This window comes from Littorina saxatilis, linkage group LG12, assembly GCF_037325665.1.
Source record: "Littorina saxatilis isolate snail1 linkage group LG12, US_GU_Lsax_2.0, whole genome shotgun sequence".
NCBI classification, from domain to species: Eukaryota; Metazoa; Mollusca; class Gastropoda; order Littorinimorpha; family Littorinidae; genus Littorina; species Littorina saxatilis.
Genome location: NC_090256.1, coordinates 52,713,680 through 52,737,583, shown reverse-complemented (window position 1 = coordinate 52,737,583; position 23,904 = coordinate 52,713,680). Strand labels below are relative to the sequence as shown.

At 43.2% G+C, this 23,904-nt stretch overlaps 2 protein-coding genes across 2 annotated transcripts in view; one reads left to right on the top strand and one right to left on the bottom strand.

The window, feature by feature from the left end:
* The first annotated feature begins 737 nt into the window (after nt 1–737).
* LOC138981388 (uncharacterized) lies at nt 738–5,709 on the top strand. Its single transcript, XM_070354299.1, has 3 exons — nt 738–2,943; nt 3,310–3,539; nt 4,133–5,709. Exons 1-3 carry the CDS (start codon nt 738–740, stop codon nt 4,988–4,990), a joined length of 3,294 nt encoding a protein of 1,097 aa, XP_070210400.1. The 3' UTR covers nt 4,991–5,709.
* Nucleotides 5,710–7,275: 1,566 nt separating this feature from the next.
* LOC138982227 (protein FAM184A-like) overlaps nt 7,276–23,904 on the bottom strand; it is an 80,970-nt gene continuing 64,341 nt past the window's right edge. The window contains exons 10-19 of the mRNA XM_070355461.1: nt 22,864–22,985; nt 22,009–22,159; nt 17,210–17,422; nt 16,085–16,238; nt 15,370–15,497; nt 14,543–14,727; nt 11,558–11,704; nt 10,954–11,071; nt 10,187–10,294; nt 7,276–9,917 (exon numbers count right to left, since the gene is read on the bottom strand). Of these exons, the coding sequence (XP_070211562.1) occupies nt 9,696–9,917; nt 10,187–10,294; nt 10,954–11,071; nt 11,558–11,704; nt 14,543–14,727; nt 15,370–15,497; nt 16,085–16,238; nt 17,210–17,422; nt 22,009–22,159; nt 22,864–22,985 (1,548 nt within the window). The 3' untranslated portion in view covers nt 7,276–9,695. The remainder of the gene's footprint in view (nt 9,918–10,186; nt 10,295–10,953; nt 11,072–11,557; nt 11,705–14,542; nt 14,728–15,369; nt 15,498–16,084; nt 16,239–17,209; nt 17,423–22,008; nt 22,160–22,863; nt 22,986–23,904) is intronic.

Below are 23,904 nucleotides of genomic sequence, written 5' to 3'. Positions count from 1 at the left end.
CAAGCCAGTGTAATATTGACTTCATATTGAAGAACAAAAGATGTAGACCATGCAACATGTAAAAGCCAGATTATATCTTTTTCCCCATAGTTTTATTTGTCTTTATTCTAGATTTCATGCTTCTGTCCCGTTATTTAGATTTGGATAATTATTAAAAAAAAAGTACCACAGTAGATGCTATCACAATCATCTGATATAAAGAAAAGTAACTGTCAAACTTTTTAAATTTCACAAAACTATTTAGTGTTTTATGTCTAATTACATGTAGCTCAAAATCTGACCATCAATACATTTTACGTGCAAACCGTTTTCAGCGTGTATCTTCTAAGTATGTTGTACGTGCGCAGCCACATGTGTGGATCACGTTTTTATGTCATCTACAACTAATCCCTGAAACTAGAATTAACGTCCATTGTCATGTTTGTCACTGGATTTGCTTTATGACAGATTTAAAACAAATCTTGTTCTTAAAATCACGGAGTTAAGGTCATATTTGGTTCTACACGCTATTGTATATTAGCTGTTATGGAATCGAAAGTTACACTAGATAAGTGTTAAAAATGTGTGAGCATTGGAAGCCGTTTTTGTATTCAGAAGGTAAGAGGAATAAGTCTTTTCAGTAAAAATCTATATTTCTTCTTTAGGACGCCATATTTTTGATATGGTTCTGATGTGCTACTGTATTGTAAAGTGACGGATTTCTGTTTTTGTTTCAGACATTAAATCTTGATCACATCATGACGAAGAAGATGGAGGACAGCTCGTCTTCTGAAGACTTCGACAGCGACTCAGAGAGTTCCATCCAGGAGTCCCACACGACCTTGACCTCGTTCAAGCCTGCAGGGTCTCCAGCCAAGGTCATGGAGAGAGGTCGTGAAGCTTCTGGTTGCTCCGTCGACACGTCAAGCGTCGGCAGTTCCCCGAGTACTTCGCATCTGTTGTCGACCAGTGCCGCCTTGCTGAACGACAGTTCCCCGAGTACTTCGCATCTATTGTCGTCCAGTGCCGCCTTGCTGAACGACAGTTCCCCGAGTACTTCGCATCTATTGTCGTCCAGTGCCGCCTTGCTGAACGACAGTTCCCCGAGTACTTCGTATCTATTGTCGTCCAGTGCTGCCTTGCTGAACGACAGTTCCCCGAGTACTTCGCATCTATTGTCGTCCAGTGCCGCCTTGCTGAACGACAGTTCCCCGAGTACTTCGCATCTATTGTCGTCCAGTGCCGCCTTGCTGAACGACAGTTCCCCGAGTACTTCGCATCTATTGTCGTCCAGTGCCGCCTTGCTGAACGACAGTTCCCCGAGTACTTCGCATCTGTTGTCGTCCAGTTCCGCCTTGCTGAACGACAGTGGAATGTCCATGACACCAGCCGCTGTCAGTCTGCAGTCGTCGGCCATCAGCATTCCTGGCAATCTGGAATCGAAACAAACCTCTCTTCATGCCCACCCTGTTCCTGCCTCTCGACCAAACACTTCCTCACTTCCCGGTTTATACATCCCACACTTCGCCCCAACTGCTGCTCTCAAGTCTTGTGGAACTGCTGTCTTCAGCAACGGACCATCTGAAACGGTTTCTGGACTGAGCCAACTGCCACAAAGCTCAACGACAGCTGCTGTAGTGAATCCCCAAGCAGGTCAACCAACATACGTCTTGTCGTCTTCCCGTGAGAATTCCTCGAAGACAACCAACAGTAGTTTCTCGTTTTCCACAATTGACTTATTAGACCCTAACAGATTCTTCACCACGCCCTGGGCACGTGACGGACACGAGACACAAGAACCTCGCACAGAAGACATGAAATTGACGAAAGTTCAACCTGTATCTACGGGCGTAAGAAAGGTTCTGTTCCCTGAGCAGACTTCATCCAATCAATCTCAAAACGGCCATGCAGGGAAACACGATCTCTCCGCCTTCGCCGCGAACGCTTCCGAAGTATTAAGTAAGGTGGAAGAAACAGAGAGTACCGTGTTCTCCAGAAAATCTTACTTGCCAACACTGGAAGGTATTTCGCCACTCGTAAAAAGAGAGGAGAACAAAGAAGTTCGTACAGGAGCAGAGCCAAAGTCCAAAGACAATGAAAGTGCAAGGTTGAGCCCACAGTTGTCTCCCTTTTCCCTCCCTGGTGCTGAAAATGGCAACACAAAAGAAAACAGCATCAACGGGCGCGATGATTTTGACAGTAAATATTCAGGGACACAGAGACAGCAAGGCGACGGAACAGCATCTCCACGGAGCCAAGCTCGACAAAACGCAGCCAAAGACAGTCCAAATTCTCACACATCATCAACGCCTCCAACCCTTGAAACCGTACAGCCGGCCCCCGCCCCTCAGAGCAACGGCCACTGGAATCCATGGACGCACACCTTTGAGAAGACCAACCCGCAGACCTGGGTGCCTGCAGTGGGTCCTCAGTTTGCAGCGCCATCTAGCTTGATATCCCCCTATCCTCACGTTCTTCAGCAGTGGAACATGAACGCCATGCACGCCAAGTACATAGAACTCAACCAGTCTCTCCTATCTTCAGGCTACCCTGTTATGTTCGGCAACGCCTACTCTCAGAACCCTCTCCTGCAACCAGAACTCTCGCATATGCTTAGAAACTCCAAAACCTCTGTTGACAGCCATAACTCCCATGCCATAGCGTCTATGGAACAAGGACACGATTCCAGTCTCGTCAACCTCGGTCAAGCTCCTCTCGCTCCTCTCGCTTCTCGTCACAACGCATCAGCCGTCTCTCCCCCTTCCAGACCGCCAAGCGCGGGAAAAGCATCCCACAGCTCGGGGTCATCTCTGCTTGGGGATCGCTCCGGTTCCAGACCTGTCAGCGTCTCGCCTGTGGGAGGGGCTGGGGAGGAGGAGGGTGCGGGGCCAAGAGGCGTCAAGAGACCTGCAGGACACATGGTGACCAGCACGCCCTTCACCAAGAAAGCCAAAGATTTGTCAGGTAAGATTATGTTTTCACTGACTTGCACTTGCATTTTTGTTAACACAAATGTAACTGTCCAAGTCATGGACATATTATACGGTGAGAAAAACAGTGGCAGTGAAAAGGCACCACAACAGATAGGGGCATGGAAAAGAGAAAGCAGACCTTCTGTCGAGAACGATAAGTGCAGTAATAATTTACAATGACAAAGTACTCTGAACAGTGTCGTAAAAAGCTCACGCTTATTTCAGTGCTGACATACACTGGTACAGGGTGAAGCAACGAGAAAGAGAAACAGAGATTTTTAGACTGACAAAGACAAAGGGGAACATTGCCTTCAAGAATATCCAAATAACATTTCTCATGTTATTCACTTCTTCCCAGGAGAGAGCGGTTTCGAGAGCGACGAGGAAGTACACAAGCACCCATCAGCAGACGACAAACAGTCGGCAAGGAAGCCCCTCCCATCAGAAGAACGCGGCCCCAAGCGCTTGAGAAGCAACTACTCCTGGGACAAGGTGCAGGCGATGGAACAAGCATTCTCAAAGAATCAGTACGTCACGCCACGTGACCGGGTCATTCTCGCGCAGACGTTGGGATTGACAGAAACTCAGGTGAGTTGAGAGAGTTTGTAACCTTTAGGTCAACGAAGAAAATTCTTGTTGTTTCGTAGCGTGACTTTATTCTTGTGAGTCTAACGTGGTAACGTTTATTCTCTGTCAGTGTTTTACAATATTTTTCAATGAAGAATGTGCCTTTTCACTTGTTTGATCAACTCTTGCACTTTTATTTTTTTTTACCTCATCTTTTCTTTTGTCCCGTCTTTTCACTTTCCTATAGTATTGTCTTATCTTTGTGCTTAGGATTTTTTAGAGTCGGTTTAGGTTGAAGCTAGGGGATAAAATCCATTTTTTCCCTCTTTAATTTATATCCCTCTTGTGTGATCTCTTATTTCTTAATTACGCTGTCCTGTCTATTGTTATTCCTCTTATTAGAATCTCTGTCTGTGACGTACTTTGTTTGTTACCCTTTTCGTAATTCTTTACTTCCTCCCTTCAGCATAGACCTGTTTTTGCTCTTTGTATCACCGCTTCCAATTTGATGTCTATCTCTAGACTGCCGCGTTATCAACTGCGTCGTGTAGGCCTAGTCGTGACTTTCTGTGTAAAAACATCACTTTAACGTACCCTATACATCTTCCTCACAGGTGAAGGTGTGGTTTCAAAACCGCCGCTGTAAGCAGAAGAAGGGCGGCAAGAACGGCAACAATGTGCTGCACAGGTTCCAGGAGCGGCAGGACCCCTCTTCACGCACTGACATGGACATGTACATGCCCAAGGGAGGCACCTCTGTCCAGTTCATGAGCAAGATGGGCATCCAGTTGCCGGACTTTCTGGGCACCAGCCAGCCCCTGCATCGCACCTACAGCGGCAAGGAAGCTGAGAAGAAACCGGAGACAGGTCCTCGGGTGCCTCTCCAAGATCCTCTAACCTATGGGATGAGAGACTCCGCTGCTGCATCCGCTCTAGGGCTTTCTGCAGGGGCTTTTGGAGGCTTTGGTGGCATGGGAGGAGTGCATCCAGCTGTGCATGGAAGTGTGGGTGCTTTTGGAGGAATGGGCGGTGGTATGTACTCAGGGAATCTGGAAGCATACAAGCACCTGGAGGCGTTGAGAAGTCCCGCAGCTTTTGGGGGTTTTGCAGGCTATGGGGGTCTGGTGGGCATGGGTCATTTCGCTGGTCTTAGCAGCGCGGCTTATGGAGGTTTTGCTGCCAGTGCCCGGTACGGAGCACACTTACCTCCTGGCACCTCCAGTCCTTTCATGGCAAGTCATCATGGCGGCAGTGCTATAGATCTCAGTCGCACCACATTCCCTGCCTCCGTTATACCTTCCGAACCTGCAGGCTTCCCCAACAGCTCCCAACCAGGTGTGGGAAGCCATCCCGAGCAGGATCACCTGAGAAGAATGATGATGGCAGAGCTGGGTATTTCACAAAACACCATTGACACTGTGCGGAAAGAGGACTCGGACAAACGCGAGCAAGTCAAAACTTCCGACGCATAAGGGGTTGATATACTAGGGTTTAGATGGTGGGTGCTGTGATAAACAATGGACAGAAGCGAGTCAGTGTTCAGATGAAAATGTGCTTTGCCTTTAAGAGATTTTATAAACTAGGAATTTTCCCAGTGCACAGAGACATAAAGACTGTATATGTACAGAGATCGAAAAGTTACTCGATGTCAACTTTTAAAAGCTAGAAATGTGTGCCGATCGCGATATTGAGGACATGGACCAAATTATGTATGTGTAGTGTGTGTGTGTGTGTGTGTGTGTGTGTGTGTGTGTGTGTGCGTGTGAATTTTACTCAGTATTTCTCCAGAAATGGAATACATGTAGTTTCAACTCTGAAATTACATAGATTGATAATAATTTTACCATGTAACACAACTCATGGATTATGCCTGGTGTAATGACAGCAAGGTGTTCATTGTATGAAACATTGATTTTGAGAAATTTCATTTTCTTGTTCTACCTATGTTGTTTCTTACGTTTTTGTACAGTAAACAAAATATTTGAAAGAACAGAAAAAGAATAATCATTCCTGATATTGTCAGGATGTTTCAAATTTCATTCAAGGAAAAAGAATTTTGCTTGTCTTGTGTGTAGATGTGTCTATGCTCGTCACATTTTCATGAAAGAACCTTTTACTATGAAAGCAAACCGAGATGTATTTTAAACTCTCCTGAAGTGTATGATTCTATTTCTTGAAGAGAAGAATTGAAATAACAAACTAAACAGTGAAGTCTACAGTTCCTGTGTGTGTGCGTGCGTTGTGTGTGTGTGTGTGTCTGCATGCAGTGTGTGTGTGTGCATGTGTGTGTGTGTGCATGCGTGCGTGTGTGTGTGTGTGCATGCGGTGTGTGTGTGCATGCAGTGTGTGTGCGTGCAGTGTGTGTGTGCATGCAGTGTGTGCGTGCGGTGTGTGTGTGCGGTGTGTGTGCGTGCAGTGTGTGTGCGTGCAGTGTGTGTGTGCATGCGGTGTGTGTGCATGCAGTGTGTGTGTGCATGCAGTGTGTGTGTGCATGCGGTGTGTGTGTGCATGCGGTGTGTGCATGTGGTGTGTGTGTGCGTGCAGTGTGTGTGTGCATGCAGTGTGTGTGTGCGTGCGGTGTGTGTGCATGTGGTGTGTGTGCGTGCGGTGTGTGTGTGTGCAGGTGTTGTGTGTGTGCAGTGTGTGTGTGCAGTGTGTTGTGTGTGTGCGGTGTATGTGTGTGTTGTGTGCGTGCGGTGTGTGTGTGTGCGGTGTGTGTGTGTGTGTGCGTGCGGTGTGTGTTGTGTGTGTGTGTGTGTGTGCGTGTGTGCGGTGTTTGTGTGTGTGTGCGGTGTGTGTGTGTTGTGTGTGTGCGGTGTGTGTTGTGTGTGTGTGTCTGTGCGGTGTGTGTGTGTGCGGTGTGTGTGTGTGTGTGTGTCCAAGTGGAGAGTGTGTCTTCCAGAGAGTTCAATGTACACATGATTGCAAGCAGGTGTTTCTACACTTGTTCACAAGGTCTTTCAAACAATCACTCAAAGCACAAGGGCAAAAAGCAGTAGTGTACAAATATATTTGATTTTCAATATATTTATCTCAACAGTGGCTGTACAAAAAGGACATCACAGTCGTCGAAAGTACCATTAAATCAGTCAGCAGGACGGATGAGACACAATAAATTATTTGACAGTTGATCAAATCCATTGATCCTTGTGACATGCCTTGATTATAAGCAGCAACGAAACAAAAATCAAAATCTTAAGAAAATAAAAAAATATCTGTACAAATAAAATACTGTGAGACACAGCCATTGCAGAGAAGCAATGACAGACATCATTTCATTATTAAAAAAAAAATATTTTCATGTGTACACTGACTTGAATCAAACTCAGAGTATGTTCTGATATTTCTGTTTCAATGTAAAAATAAAAATGTAATAACATTTCAGTGGATTAATAAATTAATTCACATAACATGACAAGGACAGAGACAAGACAGCAGTGAATCTGTGTTTGCATAATTTCACTGGGAAAATATCTCATCACATTCCCCCAAAATACTGGACGACTTTATCAAGTCAGCTAAGCAACGTTGGGAGGATGAGAAGGACACCATTTTAAGATCAAATGGTTTTGATTTTGAAAAATAATTTAAATATTTTTTTGTTACAAGGGTCACAAAGGCAGCATCAATCTGGGAGCGCAGGTGCTCAAGTCTAAAGTCAAAAACTATATATAATGCTGGCATATACAAAAAAAGGCTTAAACCCCCTGACCACCCCACCCCCCCCCCCCCCAAAAAAAAAAAAAAAAACAACAAACCCATCCCCCCCAAAAAAACACACAAAAACACACAAGTACACGACATTGTTGCCGCTACAAAAGAAAGGACTATAGTGTGCATACAAATCTCTTTCTTTCAACACACTCTTTGCATTCTCCCCAACATGAAACCAGAAATAAAAAATACTCCAGAGAGCAAAGCAACACAGAGCTGGAATGGACAGTCAACTGAATACAGAGAACAGCTGTCAGTACAGTGCCGCTCACTGTCTGTAGAAAAAATACTTTGTTCAGTTTAAGCTATTTTTTTCTGGCCAAGTCAGTGAATTATTGGTCCAGATAATTGAATTTGAAACGATGCCCAAAATGTCCCGAGGATCTGGTGCAAATTTAGCAATAGGAGGTTACGCAGAAACAACCTGCAAACTTCATATTCAAAGAAGCATTATGAAGAGTTACTAACATGACAAAGAGACAAGTTTCACACACAAAATAGCACAAAGACAACCACATTACATTAATATACTAAGAATTGAAGCTGACCACTACAAATATGCAAACACAAAACAAAACAAAAAAACACAAACAATTTTCCCCCATTAAGTTTCACCTGGGGCAGATCTAGAACTCATGACAAAAATTCAGTACAGCGGTACCTGCAATGAAAGGCCACCGATGGGACCAGTGTCCCGACATTGCAGGTGGCCTTTATTGAAAGGAATATTTCAGTCCCGTTATTACACAAAGGAGCAACAAAAGGTGTCCTTTATTGGGAGATTCTTCTTCTTCTGCGTTCGTGGGCTGAAACTCCCACGTACACTCGTGTTTTTTGCACGAGTGGAATTTTACGTGTATGACCGTTTTTTAACCCGCCATTTAGGCAGCAATACGCCGTTTTCGGAGGAATTATTGGGAGATGTTCTGTCATATAAGGACGCCTCCCATTATTGGGAGATGTTCTCTAATGGGAGGCGTCCTTATATGGGAGTGACCTCACATTGCAGGTACCACTGTCCTAAAACCTTCAGTCTCCAGCTAAAAGCAAATACTACTGTTCGTTATGTGTGGCTTTTCTAACAATACTTCTGTGGCATTAATAACTCTCAGTAGAAGCACACTGTTCCGACTCCGGCAATCTCTTGACACATTATAAAAACAAAATGTTCACATCTTCAAGTTAATGAACGTGGGGCATTTACATGCAGCTCCTTGGGACGGATTACGACATTACAAAAAACAAAAACTGCATAACTTTGTGCTCCAAAAATGGTGTTTTGATACTTATTCACCTGATTTGCAATACATGTGTTTCGTTTTCACACACCTGAAAAGAACACTATAACTGAAAACAATCCTTTTCACAAATGCTACATCTTTTGGATAGCGCTTACCCTTGTAATGGAGAACATATGTAGCGTGTGGTTCCCAAATTGTAAAGCAAAATCTAATACTGAACGGAAGACACTGCAAAATGTCTGAAATGTATACAGCACCCAGCACTCTACCAGCTCTGCACACCACCAAAAAAAAAAGAAAACATCCACCAAAGTTAGGAAACGAAATGCACTTGTCATTATCATTTGATGTTAAAAAAACCTCTGCAATGCGTCGAAAACCATGTCAACAGTGCAAGAGATCTTTTGTCACGATCAATATTATTTTGTGCTCAGAGACATAACAACTGACCCCCAAAACCACACAGGGAAGAAATAACAAATGTAATACTGAACACGCTATTATCACACTAACTCATTATCATCAGGCTTGTAACTCTGCTCTCTACCTGATCTCTGCCTTGAAATCTAATCCTGTTAATGCCCTCTGAAAAGAGCACACTACAAAGAGTTCTCTAAAGTCCAGCGTACTCTATGAGACCCGGCTATCTTGGACTTATGTGTGTAACAGTGAAGTGTTAAATTCATTCTTGATTTTGTGCCTCTTTAAAGGTCTGCTCTTTCATACCCATATTCAAAAAAACGCCAGCATAGTCATGTCAAAAGGGTCTAAGAAACTCCCCTGAACAAATCTCTGCAAGTTGTCTTTTATCTTACGTCTTATCTACAAGCTAAGACAAGCTGGTTGGAGAGACGACCTGATTACATGTAGTATCTAAAGGCAACTGACCACCACTAAGACTTCTGCATCACTCTGCAAAAAGACAGAGAACGAGAAAGTAAACTCCACACTCCAACCAAGCACAGCAAACCTTTCATGCACTTTTGCACTCTCACTATACATATCACAGTCTCTCTAGGAAAGCCAATCCCACACTCTCTGTACAGACACACACTCACCGATTACAATCCTAAACTCCTTGACAAACGTCTCAAAGAATTTGCCTGACCGCAACAGGCATATACGGTATTAACAAAGTCTAATCCTAAACTCCTTGACGAACTTCTCAGAGAATCTGCCTGAATGCGGTAGCAGGCACACACTAGCAATGTCTGATGTTGAACTATTTGACGAACTTCTTGGAGAATCCGCCTGGCTGGGGGAGAGGCTTGCTCGGGTTGATTGGATCGTCATGGATGGGGGAGTTGGGTAGTGGTTGTAGCCGTTGGTGACTGCTGGCTGTGGATCCGACTCCCATGGATCCGACTCCCATGCCCATGGATCCCATCCCCATGGAAGGATTGACGTGATGTCTGACTGGGGCCCCTTTTTCTCCCTTCTTTGGCTGCACACGCAACACATGGTCGGCATTTAGTTTGTATTGTTGAAGAGCATGAATTTATTAAACAGTTTGCGTTGAGTGATGTCTAGGACAGGATGAGGTACAGAGAACAAGAGCGAGTGGTGCAAAAATGATCAGTAGTGCTTTCAATACTACAGGCAATGCATCATACATAATTATACACACTGCCCGTCTATCATGTCTACCTGCACAAGAAAAGCAACAAGAAAACCAAAACATTCCATACTGCCCGATAAACTATAGAAACTGACCTTGACAGAGAGGGGGTTAAGGACCCCGACATTGGGCGTTGTGCTGAACACCTTGTTGAAGTTGGTCTCTCTGTTCACTAGCTCCAACTGGTAGAATCGCTTCTCATCCTGCAAAAGAGCAAATCACAAAGAACACCAGTGTTACACATTGCAAACGCAATATACACTTTTTTTTAGTAATGCTGACTGGCTCAAGGGGCAATGATATTTTTGTCAGTGTTTTTATCTGCACCGTGGAACCTCCTTTTTAAGACCCCGAAATTTAAGACTCACCCTATTTTAAGACCTTGCTGTTACAGATGCTTTGCTCATAACCTCCTTTTTAAGACTTTATTTTTTTCCGGATTTTTTTAGGTTTTAAAATGAAGTTTCCAATGTTCTTATTCAAATTCTGCGCTTTCCATGTCGAATCTCTCATGTCCTCGCCCGTTTCTTCATGTGTCTCTGTAAACTCCATAGTTGTAACAAGTGGAGCAAGAAAACCTTTACTTGATCAAGTTCTAGGCTCAAATCAAACACTGCACAGATACATATATTGTGCCTTGTGTTTAATAAGTTTTCCTTCTGCTTCAGGCACAGATTACTTGTGGGAAACTTACTCTAATAAATACAAAAGTCTAAAATCTACACATCTTTCCGACTGAAAGCGCAACAGAGTCCACATATGACATACCTGCTCCAGGACATAACTTACAGTTTTCTTTATCTGGTCTCAACTCCATATTCTACTTTAGTTTTACAAGCAATTTCAGCCAAATCTGACTCACGATGAGCTGTTTGACCCTCAACTCTCTCTCCTGTACCGCTTCCCTCAGCTGCTGTATGAGCTCAAGGTCTTCAGGCCGCGAGTCTCTCTGGTAGTACCTTTCTTCTGCCTCTGATAGCCTGAAAAATAAACACACAGCAACTGTAAGCAATGAATTTATTGTAGTACCAGGAACTTCAGGACTTTAAGTGCAATTTTCTCTCAGGTCTTGTACTGTACTTCTTTATCGTATACCGACCATATTTTGTGTCAGTATTTCAAGCTATGTTCTGGGTGTATACATTCAGGACACATCATATGGTAAAGACAGGCAGCCAGCAGCTACAACACAAAATCCTTTTCATACAAGCTTGTCTATGCACACACACACACCATACACACTGGCGCGCAGGTGCACACACAAAAACACACACACATACACACTGACACACACACACAATGACACACACTCATACACACACACTGACACACACTCACCTCAGAGCAACTTGTTGGTTTGTATTCATGCTAATTTTACACAAACAAATCCCTCACACCCAAAACCCTCCTGCACTCCTCATTCACATTTTTACTACCGCCCCACACCACACACTCAATCTACTCACACAATCTGTAGCTGTGAGATCTTGTCTTTGAGCATTTCTTGTGCGGCGTTGAACTGACTGACCATCTCCTGACTGTCCCGGGCCTGGTCGGCCGCCAGGTTGTCCAGCGCTGTCTTCCGCTCTCGCTTCAGTCGCTCCTCCACTTGTCTGCACACACACATAAACATAATTATAGTTGGGACATCAATCAATATTATGGTCACAAATGGTTGATTGGTGTTGCAACAGAAAGCTGTAAGCTGCTGTTATATGAGCTGTAGAATAAAAAAAATAAAAAAAGGGTGGGTGGGGGTGGGGTTATGATGAGGTGAGGTGGATGGAAGTCCTGAAGCATAGTTGAAACTGCCCTTCCTACTAACTCTCCAATGCAGCCACATGTACACCACGACCCCTCCCAAGGATCCAGACGTGTTTTTCTTCTAAATAATTCACTTTTGCATGGCGACCACCTGTTAATAACGACCACTTGTGGCCAGTCCCTTGGACGGTCGCTATAGACGGGTTGGACTGTACCGCTGTACCTGTAATGTGAGGCTTCTCCTAAGATAGGTGTCGCGGACAGTTGTGTATATTTAAGGTTCCTTGGTTGGGAGTTTGTATCAGGTACCTTTGTCAATGTTAGAAGACTCGTAGTTGAGCGTAGCTGAGTCATCTCACGCATTGCACGGGATGCACGCATTGCACGGGACGTTACGGTAGGCTGCGCGCTATTTGTGGAGTTCACCTGTTACCTTGTAGCTGGCAGCTAAAATTCATAAGCAGATTTTATTCTGTCTCGGCCGAGACAAGATGTTGTCGGACAGCTTCGAAGTTCGCGTTACGAATTGTCGCTTGTGTTCGAGTATTATTTTTACAGTAGTAACGTACTTCAACTGGTGGACTTTGTGAAAGTCGGTTGCGTACATAAAGTGTGTACGCGATGCTATTCATTGGCCTGTGTGAGGTAAGCCATATTTCTTGTTCTAAATGTGGATAGACTTTTGTCAGTTTTGCTGAAGGTGAATTGGGCCGGTGGCAGGGGACAGGGAACCTACAATAGTTACCGGTTGTACTGTTGTGTCTCGTCTTTGTGTTGTTGTAAATAGTTCATCATCTTGTTTAAGTTCATTACATGGTAAATGGTGTTGTAGTGGAAAATAATAGTTGTGAATTATTGCGTTTAATCATTTGGTTGATTATTGTAGAAGGGAACCAAGGTTAGTGTCATTGTGCTTCCTCCTCATCCCTAAGATGATTTCTATTGGAGGAAGAAGTCACGTGTCTTAGATTTTTTGGTGTGATTACTGACTTTGGCCTTCTAGGCTTCCAGTGACTTCTGTCAAGGACGGAACGGACCGAACGTGCTAACATTAACTTCTCGGCATTGAGGAGTCACAACCACGCTGCTGTTGAGCAGCAACTTCGGATCGTCGCCGTGGCACAACCACGCTGCTGTTGAGCAGCAACTTCGGATCGTCGCCGTGGCACAACCACGCTGCTGTTGAGCAGCAACTTCGGATCGTCGCCGTGGCACAACCACGCTGCTGTTGAGCAGCAACTTCGGATCGTCGCCGTCGCTGCAGCCTACTCTAGCAGTTACACGGCGTGACGGCACTCAACCTGTCTGAATCTCTCACCCCCGCGAAAGAGACGCAGATGTCGACCTGAGGGCGCATCCCCCCCCCCCCCCCTGAATTCATCAAAATAGTAGCTAAGTACTTTCTCAATGATAGAGATCATTTAAGGTATGAGGAGGACCTTTAAGATGATTCCTTGTTGTCAGTAAACGTACGTTCTTTATATTGACTGCCCTGGTCGTCTCGTGTGGTAAACGTACGTTCTTTATATTGACTGCCCTGATCGTCTCGTGTGGTAAACGTACGTTCTTTATATTGACTGCCCTGATCGTCTCGTGTATGTTAGTTGTTGACATTATTTGGCTGTCGTTTAATTTCTCATGCTCATCATGTTCATCTTCATGTATTCGTGTTAACCATTCCATTACCCCATTCATCGTCACCCCCATCTTACACCCTACTTGGGACTATTAAATATTTTCATTATTTTACATCGGTGTTTTTTGTGTGTTGTGAAGTGTGGCTAAAGTTTTTAAGTGAAAACTAAACATGCAAGCATGCATGCACGCGACAATAGGATACCTTCCAGTAAAGCACAGCATCTTTGCCCACAGTTTTACTATGATAAACACATAACCGCCACAAAAGGAAAACTGCAATGCAGGGACACTAGCCCAAGGGTGTCCTCTCATCCCAGATACCACTATAATGAAAAGACATAAGTAAAGCTTTGGGTACCCTGCCATTGTAGAGTGATTTACATGTCACACACACAGTGATGTCCACTGAAATCAACAAAATACAAACTACAAACATAAAAGAGTGCACAGTCAAAAAGGATAGATTCCTGTGAAACCTGTAGAAAGTATGAGGGAAAAAAACCAACTCTGAGAAAGTAGAGTCTTAACACAGTCTTACATCGATGGTTCTTAAAATGGAGAGTTCCACTGTCACGTAAATCAAGTGAACTTTGAAGTTAGGCGACATTAGCAGAGTACAGAATGTCAGGCGAAGTCAATAGATGATGTTCAGAAATAATTGCGTCAAGTTTATGGATTGTAGAAGAGTTGCTTTCCCTTGTGTTGCCTTACTTTTCCATAGTAACACTGAGGCAAGCTACATGCAACATTGTAGGCCAATCACTAGCAAAAGGTGTGTCTCTATGTCGGCAATCTGGCCCAGTGAACTCATGTGAACAGAGAAAAGCGCTTTCTGCAATGTCTGTTCAATATAAAGCTCATTTCATTCGAAACACATCGAAGCTGACTTTGAGCATTGCGGGTGTGATCTGTGCACAAATTGAGCGACGTATGGAGACAGGCCACTCACTAATGAAAGCTTGCCTCATATTTGCCAAGAGTAGACACCCTGCAGATTGAGGTATTCTGGAATGGGTCTGTGCAATCAACTCATCCGCACCAAGCCTTACCTGAGCTGCTCCGTGTACTCGCGGCGGACGCGCTGCGTGTCCTTGTCCTTGTCAGACACAGCCTTGTTGAGTGAGTTGATGGCGGCCTGCAGTCGCCTGACCTCCTCCTTCAGCTTGATGATGTGCGTCTCTCGCTGGCTCACCTCCTCCTGCAGCTCCTCCATGCGCATCTGGTGATCTCGCTCCTGTTGTGGGGAACAGTTATATTGTGTTTTGTTAAATTTGCTAGCGATGCTATGGCTCTTGTATTGATGAAAGTACGCACATCAAAGCTGACTATTGGCATTGCCAATGTGATCGCGTCCCTCAGTGCACAAATTGAGCGACCGTGTGTGATCCCGCTCCTGTGGGGGGAAAGTTATTGGGTACTTTATCAAAGATGCTATGGCTCTTGCACTGATCCGATGAGTGCAGAATACAGTCATTCTTGCACTAGGAAGCGCAGAGTGATATGCAGTATCTTTTTTTCAGTTTTCACACACAAACACTTACTCTCTCTCTTTCTCTCTCTCTCTGTCTCTCTGTCTCTCTATCTTACACACGCATGCACCCACACACACATACCAAATTCACACACACAAACATAAACACACACACACACACACAAACACACACACACAAACACATTTACGATGATAGAAAATATACCAAAATAAGGATACCTGACATTCTTGCTACCTCTCTTGTTCACCTGCTACAGTAATAATCTTGACAAGCACAAAACCTTGTGTGATCTCCTTTCTTTATAACAAAGCTAACACATCCATCAAACCCACGTCCCCAAGTCAATCTTCATGATACCTACACAGCACCAATGTAATGCTCACCTTCTGTTTGGAGATCTCCACAGCTCGCTCAAGCTCCATGCGAGCAGCTCGCAGTTCCGACCCGTGAGCTTTGCGAAGGCCCTCCACCTCATGCTCCAGTTTCTGTTGCAGCTCAAACTTGAGAGTATCTGAAACAGTGGAACACACATCAAAATATGTACATGTAGTGCAAATCAATAACAAAGACAGTGTCACAGCCAAGTGAGGTCATGACAAAATAAGTTAACAAACAGAAGTAAGCCTTCTAAATACAGACAACGGTGAGAGCTGTACGGAACCAGTCTACTGGCACCCCAGAAAATGAGCAGCGTTAATTGAACAAGCGACTTTCCTCTTATCTACTCTGCAAAGAGGAAAGAATCCAGCACAAAAAACCCTCATCACCCTTCCCTGTGCCACCCTCTGCACCCCCACCCTTATCGATTCTCTCTCAAGAAAGGAAAGGTGTGCAGTTTGACCCCTTTGTCCTCTGGCCTGACATCTGACACATCAGCTCTTAAAAGCGAGGGATGCTCAAAATGAAGTCACATTTACACAGGTAATGTACACAAAATCTGAGAATGCAGGGTTATTAAAGAAGAGAGGGGGAGGAGGGGGAAGGAGGAGGGGGGGGGGGAGAGTTGGTCGTGAGTATGAGAACTTTGGGGGGTGGGGGGGGTTTAGGTTTGGATAGGGTTGGGGAATGGGGTTGTCTTAAAAAGGGGTTCCATTGTACCTTGGTGTAGGTTGAATTTCTCCTGTGCCTCTCTGAGCTGCATCTTGAGCGACTGTTGGGCCACCTCCTCGGCTGTCTGCATGGCAATCTGGTGGGCCACCATGGAAGCCTTCATGTCCTCGTGGTGATTTATCTTCAGCTCATTTTCATGGGCCTGTATGACAAATAAAGAATGAAATGTATCGCTGGCAACACAAGAACACTGAGATTATATAAACATCATCCTATCTATCATTGAAAATTCAAATCATTAGCCGAATGATTTGATTAAGCGCTGATGTACGTACACATGGACATATTTGCCAGAAATTGAAGTCATCGCTTTTATTCATGTTGTACATGTCCTTGTGAGAAGTAAACACACACACACACACTGAGAAACAGACATCACACACTGAGAAACAGACATAACACACAGGCTCACTTTTATTTTTCTCTCTCCTCAAGGACAGAGACAGCCACACACACACATACACAGACCTGTTTACCCCCATAAGTGTTTTGGAGTAATGCTCAGCCCCCAAAATAGTAATCCTGGCACAAAAATAGTAATCATCCAGCATTCGTCGCCAATTACAACGCACATGACAACTGTGTCTGCGAAACGCAATCATGCACATATATTCATCATTCACAAACAAAACACATCATTCAGATTTTGTAGTCATCATAATTTCAAAGAAGATCACATCAAAAGCACATGCATCACTGATTCTTTTTCTTTTGCTCGTAGTAGGCCTTTTTCAGTGTGTCAAGCGCTTCTCTACTGTACTTGCGCTTGCCGAATGAGTGAGGGCTAGACTTCACCACTAGAATAAGGCTCTCCAGCGTCTCATCAGACAGACATGATCTCTGGTAAGTGCTGTGCTTTTTCACCCCATTTTGCCATTGAAAAAAACAATGCCAAACATGTGAATTGATAAAAAAAATAAAAAATTTTTTTTTTTTTTTTTTACATTTTTTATTTTTTTAAAAATCGTAGTCTTGACACAGATAGCGGAATGGCGTATTTTTTGCAGAAAATCGTAATAAATTACGCCAAAATTGCAAGGGTAAACAGGTCTGCATACACCCCTCTTACCCTCACTTTAAAAACAACAACAACAAACACACAACAAAACCTACAGCCCTCTCAGCATCCTTCTCCTCAATGGTTTTCTGCAGCACGCTGCGATGTGTCTCCTCCACCTGCTGAATCCTCAGTTCGTATTCCTGTGCAGCTTGCAGCAGGTCGGCCTGCAGCTTGGCTTTCTCCGCCTCCAGCTCTCGCCGCAGTTGGTGCTGTTCTTCTGACGATGATGTTTGCGCCTGTTCAAGCCTGGCTCGTAGGTCAGACAGCTGAAAGACATAATAATAAATACACAATTTAGACCTTTTCTTTTTCCAGCAAAACTATTTTTCTCTGAACAATTTCGTAACTTTCGGGAGGACCTGTAGTAATGTACGGTGTAAGTAAAGGGTTTCCTCAGTACGAAGAAAACGCAATGAATACCATAGCAAACTATGGCGCAAATCCTAAAACAGTTCTAAGCGCGGCACGAACACATGAAGAAATGGATGTCAAATTGTGCAACATGATTGTGTTTGTTGGAAAATCTCTTCCTGTCAGCATGGGTTTCAGTACAGTGGACCCCCCCCCCCCCCATTTAAGACCCCCCCCCCCATTTAAGACTTCCCCCTTTCAAGGCCTTACTTTTTCAGACTTTCTGTTCATAATATCTGTACATGTACCCCCATTTAAGACTCCCTCCTTTTTAAGACCTCAATTTCTAGGATTTTTTTAGGTCTTAAAAGGGGGGTTTCCACTGTACATAAAAGACACGTCTCAGGCAAGAAGTCTTCCAAACAAGACTTCATTTTTTTCTTTTCATTTTCATTACTTTATACCTTTAGCCAGTGAGACAGACGAAATGGGTAGCACCCTCATAAAGCGTGAAAGCATTGCCATGCGATCGCTTGGACAACAACAGACTAGCTGTGTCAGTATAGTAGCATTCACGGATGGGTGAGACGCTAGTCATAGTAATAGATAGCAGACAACCAAAGATGTCCTCTTTTGGAAGGTGTCCTTTCATTGAAAAGGCCTCACTCACATTGCAGGTACATGTATCAATGTATCCTCTCAATGAATCTCCTACGCTTTTCTTTGCCTGGCTAATGCCCACAGTATGCTGACAAAGAGGCTGCTGAATGTTTGTGCACTTTGGCATGAAGAATAAGTGTGACAGGTAACACACATAATAAGGCAGTGATGACGAGGAAAGATTTATGTCAATATTCTCTCACACACTCCAAACCACTCTGCTGTAGCACTAGCACTGCTTCTTCAATGGCTAAAAATGTAACAAAGAAAGAAACAAGTCGCGTAAGGCGAAAATACAACATTTAGTCAAGCTGTCGAACTAAGAGAATGAAACCGTGAACTCAATGCATTTTTACAGCAAGAGCGTAACTATATTCACTGCAAAGGCAGTGAAATTGATAAGAAGAGCGGGGTAGTAGTTGCGCTGAGAAGGATAGCACGCTTTTCTTTATCTCTATTCTTTTTAACTTTCTGAGCGTGTTTTTAATCCAAACATATCACATCTATATGTTTTTGGAATCAGGAACCCACAAGGAATAAGATGAAATTGTTTTTAAATCGATTTCGGAAATTTTATTTTAATAATAATTTTTATATTTTTAATTTTCAGAGCTTGTTTTTAATCCGAATATAACATATTTATATGTTTTTGGAATCAGAAAATGACGAAGAATAAGATGAACGTAAATTTGGATCGTTTTAAAAACAAATTATTTTTTTTACAATTTTCAGATTTTTAATGACCAAAGTCATCAATTAATTTTTAAGCCACCAAGCTGAAATGCAATACCGAAGTCCGGCCTTCGTCGAAGATTGCTTAGAAAATTTTTTTAATCAATTTGATTGAAAAATGAGGGTGTGACAGTGCCGCCTCAACTTTTACAAAAAGCCGGATATGACGTCATCAAAGGTATTTATCAAAAAAAAGAAAAAAACGTCCGGGGATATCATTCCCAGGAACTCTCATGTCAAATTTCATAAAGATCGGTCCAGTAGTTTGGTCTGAATCGCTCTACACACACACACACGCACAGACAGACAGACACACACACATACGGATACACCACGACCCTCGTCTCGATTCCCCCTCTACGTTAAAACATTTAGTCAAAACTTGACTAAATGTAAAAAGGAAGAAAGGAAGAATATTCTCTCACACACTCCAAACCACTCTGCTGTAGCACTAGCACTGCTTCTTCAACGGCTAAAAATGTAACAAAGAAAGAAAGAAAAAAAGGAAGAAAGGAAGGAAGAAAGAAAGAAAGAAAGAAAGAAAGAAAGAAAGAAAGAAAGAAAGTAAAGAGATAGAGAAGATATTGAAGAAAGAGATAAAGATGACAGAGAAAAAGACGAAAGAAAGAAAGAAGCCGAAGGAGACGATAGGGAAGGATGGTGATCATAGTGATTCACTGATGATTCACAATTTCCTTGCTGACAGATTGACTGACTGGTTGATTGACTCAGTCTCTCAGAATAGGAGGAAGGGAAGGACCACTATAATGATGATGATGATGATGATGATGATGATGATCAAAAATCATTTCATGTACAGAAACACTGTGTACATTCTTCCTGATCAAAACAGTAATGCACACACACACACACACACCCATGAAATGCACCTACTTAATAATCGTTTGAATAATCTGACTAGGTTGCATAAAAACTCTTCCATTTTGGAAGTCTCTCACCTAAAATTCTACAGCATTTCATCACCGGGTAACAAATGAGGTGCAGCTGACCTCATCAGGTTCCTCATATCAGACCTCATGCAGAGTGAAAAAATGCGCACCTAGATTCTTTCATAAGCATTATGTATTGCATCTACGATGACACAGAAAGGTTGGCAATTTGACGTTAGAGGCTAAGACCTTTGGGAGTGTTCACGCTTCTCTGAATGAAGCTTTCAGAGAGAAGTGATGCACTTTGCAAAGCATCCCCATTAATAAAGACAACTCCTTATCACATTGTGCACCACATAATGGGAGTCTTGATCTTTTCTGTCAAAAAGGATAAATGAGGGAAAAAAGAAAATGGAAAGAAAGCTATACTCATTGCATGGAACATTTAGTTTAGTTTAAATTTATTTGATGCCTATATGAGGCACACAGTGTACTTAAAATATTCTTATGGTCTCTCATAAGTTTTAAACAAATACTTCAACTTTTTTCAATGCAAAAACATTCGTTCAGACAATGACAGAACAGTTCAATAAAATTGTCCGCACTAAAAGTGGTAGCCCAGATAGCCTTCACATACAATAGTCCTTTCTTCAGGGTGGGGATGGTGTGGGAGAGGGGGGGGGTGTTTAGGGGTGAATTTCAAAAGGAAGGAAGTAGGGAGAGGAAGAGGATATATGTCTAAATCAGGAAATAAATGTACTCTCATGCGGTTGAAAAATGCCACTACTGTATGCAAAAGCACAGCTGACACAGTCATTAACACTGATTTATATCAACATCCAAAGTTGTTTTAACAAATAATTTCTTTGACCTGTATAATACAGAAACAATCATTTAACTTGATTTATGCTGAGGTTATTTCCATTTTTTACTCTGCCATACACCTGAAGCAGTCATCTTTCTTGATATTTAGTTCTGCATGCAGATACTTATAACAGTGAAAACTTTGTATAAAATGTATAATTTTAAAGATGGGCAAAGCCACTTTCTCTTCAAAACCAATTCTGACCTTTACATATATTACACAAACATTACAAGCATTTCACCATTTGGTGGCTTGCCACATTCAAATTTAGCAGGAAATAAGATTTTTTATTACGAATTGCTATCACTCATCTTTTTGATAGTATCACTTACACATGCATTGAAGCCCGACGGAGCGAGGGCGTCAATCCACGATGAAGACCGAGAAGTTTCAAATGGAAGCATGTTAATGTTATTGTAATTCAATCCGACAACGATCTCTTTCCTGCTTTCATGCGATGGTAAACAGACAGAATTGGTTCTGTTCTGTTCACACACTACTTTCAGTCCACCTACCTGCAAGGGTCAAGTCCCAAGAAATATGTCTCTGTATTCCTATCTTATCACTCTGCTCCTGTTTTGTTTTCTTTCACATTCATTTTCCCTTCTTTTTTGACGGGTTTCTGGACAGCAAACTCTAAAACATATTCTTTTCATCACAAAAGCGATCTTTGGAATTGACTGACGTAGTCCGGAAGAATTCATGCATCAACTTACGTCACGTATTCGACGTCATCACTTCGCATACCTTATGGTCTCGGTATTTCGTTGGCCTTCATATTTCCTACTTGTAAAATGACCCTCAAAGCTAACCGAGACTAGTTGAGGTTGTATTAATGCACCTCGCCAGCAGGTGGTAATGGCATTTTTAGCGAGTGGTTATCGACAATTAATGACCGGTAATTTTTAATGAGTTGGGGCATTCTGACCAATCACAGGATCTGTTTCATTAAAACGCCAACTTGATTGAATTACAATAAGAATTAGTATAATCATTTTTAGATCAGGAGGCCTGAAATCAAAAACAATTTGTATATATCTTCCATACCGCCAAAAGAACCTAATGGCTCTCATGCTTATTTGGGGAGGGAAGGGCTGTCAGACAGACATGTGCTGTACATTAGAACCCCCCTTTCAAGACGTCAAAAAAACTCCAAGAAAATCAGGTCCTAAAAAGGAGGGAGTCTTAAAATGAGGGTACATTTACAGCGGTTATGAACAGTCTTTAGTAGGGGGTCTTAAAAGGGGGGTTCCACTGTACATTTTGCAAATATGACCACATCCACCATGCATCATTCTCACATTCACTTCCTCCACCCCACACAACATGCTGAGACCAAACAATCTTCCCTCACTTGTCTGTTGAGTTGAGCCAATCGGTTCTCAAAGCCGGCTCGCTCGGCAGCGAAAAGGTTGTCCTTCAGCTTTGACAGGTGTGCCAGCGCCGCTCGCTTCTCATCATCCTTCTGAGCCGTCACCTCCAGCCGCAACTTGCTGCACTCAGTTCTGTCGGCAAGATAGGAATGCAATGGCGTCATTAGAATGATGAGCTCCCCCAAAAGCGGCGTATGGCTGTCTAAATGGCGGGGTAAAAATTGTTATACACGTTAAATCCCACACGAGTGTATGTTGGAGTTTCAACCCATGAACGCAGGAGAAGAAGATGATGAGCGGGATACGTTGTGAATTTGTGGACAAGAAGTATTCACACCCTGACAAGTGATACATGTTTATCAGACTGTCCTCTCATTCCAAGTTGATTTTTAAAATACTACTTAAAACTGTAGCACATAGGTTAACACCCCCAAAAAGATCAGGAGAACGGTTGTGTACATGGTAGAAATAACCATGCCCAATTTACCCATAACATATGGACAAATTTGCAGCTGGACTGTTTGTAATGTCCTCGGACATAGCCAAATAGTGGAGGACAGCCTGCTGGTTTGTAGCCTGTAGATAAGAAAGGATGCAGACCCCTGAATTAAGTAATTTTTAAATACAGTGGATAACCTTCCTTTCCAGACCCCCCCCCCCCCCCCCCAATTTCAGACTCCCTCTCTGTTAAGGCCTGTTTTTTCAGACTTTGTGTTCATAACCTCTGGAAATTGACCCCCATTTTAAGACTCTCCTTTTTAAGACCTGATTTTCTCAGATTTTTGGAGGTCTTAAAATGGGGTGGGGGTTGAACTGTACAGCAGTGTGTCACCCACCTCATGGTGTCCGTCCACTTGGTGTCCAGTTCAGCGGCCAGTTTCTCCAGACGTGACTTGAGTTCCAGCTGCCATTCTGCAGACTTGCTGTTGTGGAGCATCTGCAATTTGTCCAGCTCAGCCTGGAACACACACCAGAGAAAGAAACAGTTACTTGAGGGCCCCAAAGGGTTTAAAATCGTGATCGTGATTGGCGTTTTTTGACCTTTCTGTGACCGTGATTGCCGAAATTTCCATTTCTGTGATCGTGATGGGACTTTGCCCGTGATCCGTGATGACAAAAAAATCAAGTCTCGTGATCGTGATCGTGATTTGTTTTCGTGATCGTGATGGGCATTATTGCAAAGCATTTTATTTTCAACGTACATTTTTCACAGCTGTATCACTCTATGATCCTCTATTTGTCAAGGTGTTTGTGATCGTGAAAACAAAAATCAAGGTAACTGTGATCGTGAAAGCTAAAATTTCCCTTCCCGTGATCGTGATGATACCCCCCCCCCCCCCTTTGGGGCCCTCTAACTTGTCTGCTGAAGATGGATTATGCAGCTACCTTTATGGTCCAGGCCTGTGACAGTGAGGATCGACCTACATGCATGGTTGAATCGTCAGTTCTCATTCTGTTACACAAACCCAAGTCAAATACTACTGAAGATGGAATGCAGCTACCTTTATGGTCCAGGCCTGTGACAGTGAGGATCGACCTACATGCATGGTTGAATCGTCAACTCTCATTCTGTTACACAAACCCAAGTCAAATACTACTGAAGATGGAATGCAGCTACCTTTATGGTCCAGGCCTGTGACAGTGAGGATCGACCTACATGCATGGTTGAATCGTCAGCTCTCATTCTGTTACACAAACCCAAGTCAAATACTACTGAAGATGGAATGCAGCTACCTTTATGGTCCAGGCCTGTGACAGTGAGGATCGACCTACATGCATGGTTGAATCGTCAGTTCTCATTCTGTTACACAAACCCAAGTCAAATACTACTGAAGATGGAATGCAGCTACCTTTATGGTCCAGGCCTGTGACAGTGA

Coding starts and splice junctions, on each gene's coding strand:
- LOC138981388 (XM_070354299.1), top strand. CDS start 738: ATGACGAAGAAGATGGAGGACAGCTCGTCTTCTGAAGACTTCGACAGC. Junction 2,944..3,309: donor GAAAGCCAAAGATTTGTCAG/GTAAGATTATGT, acceptor ACTTCTTCCCAG/GAGAGAGCGGTTTCGAGAGC. Junction 3,540..4,132: donor TGGGATTGACAGAAACTCAG/GTGAGTTGAGAG, acceptor TCTTCCTCACAG/GTGAAGGTGTGGTTTCAAAA.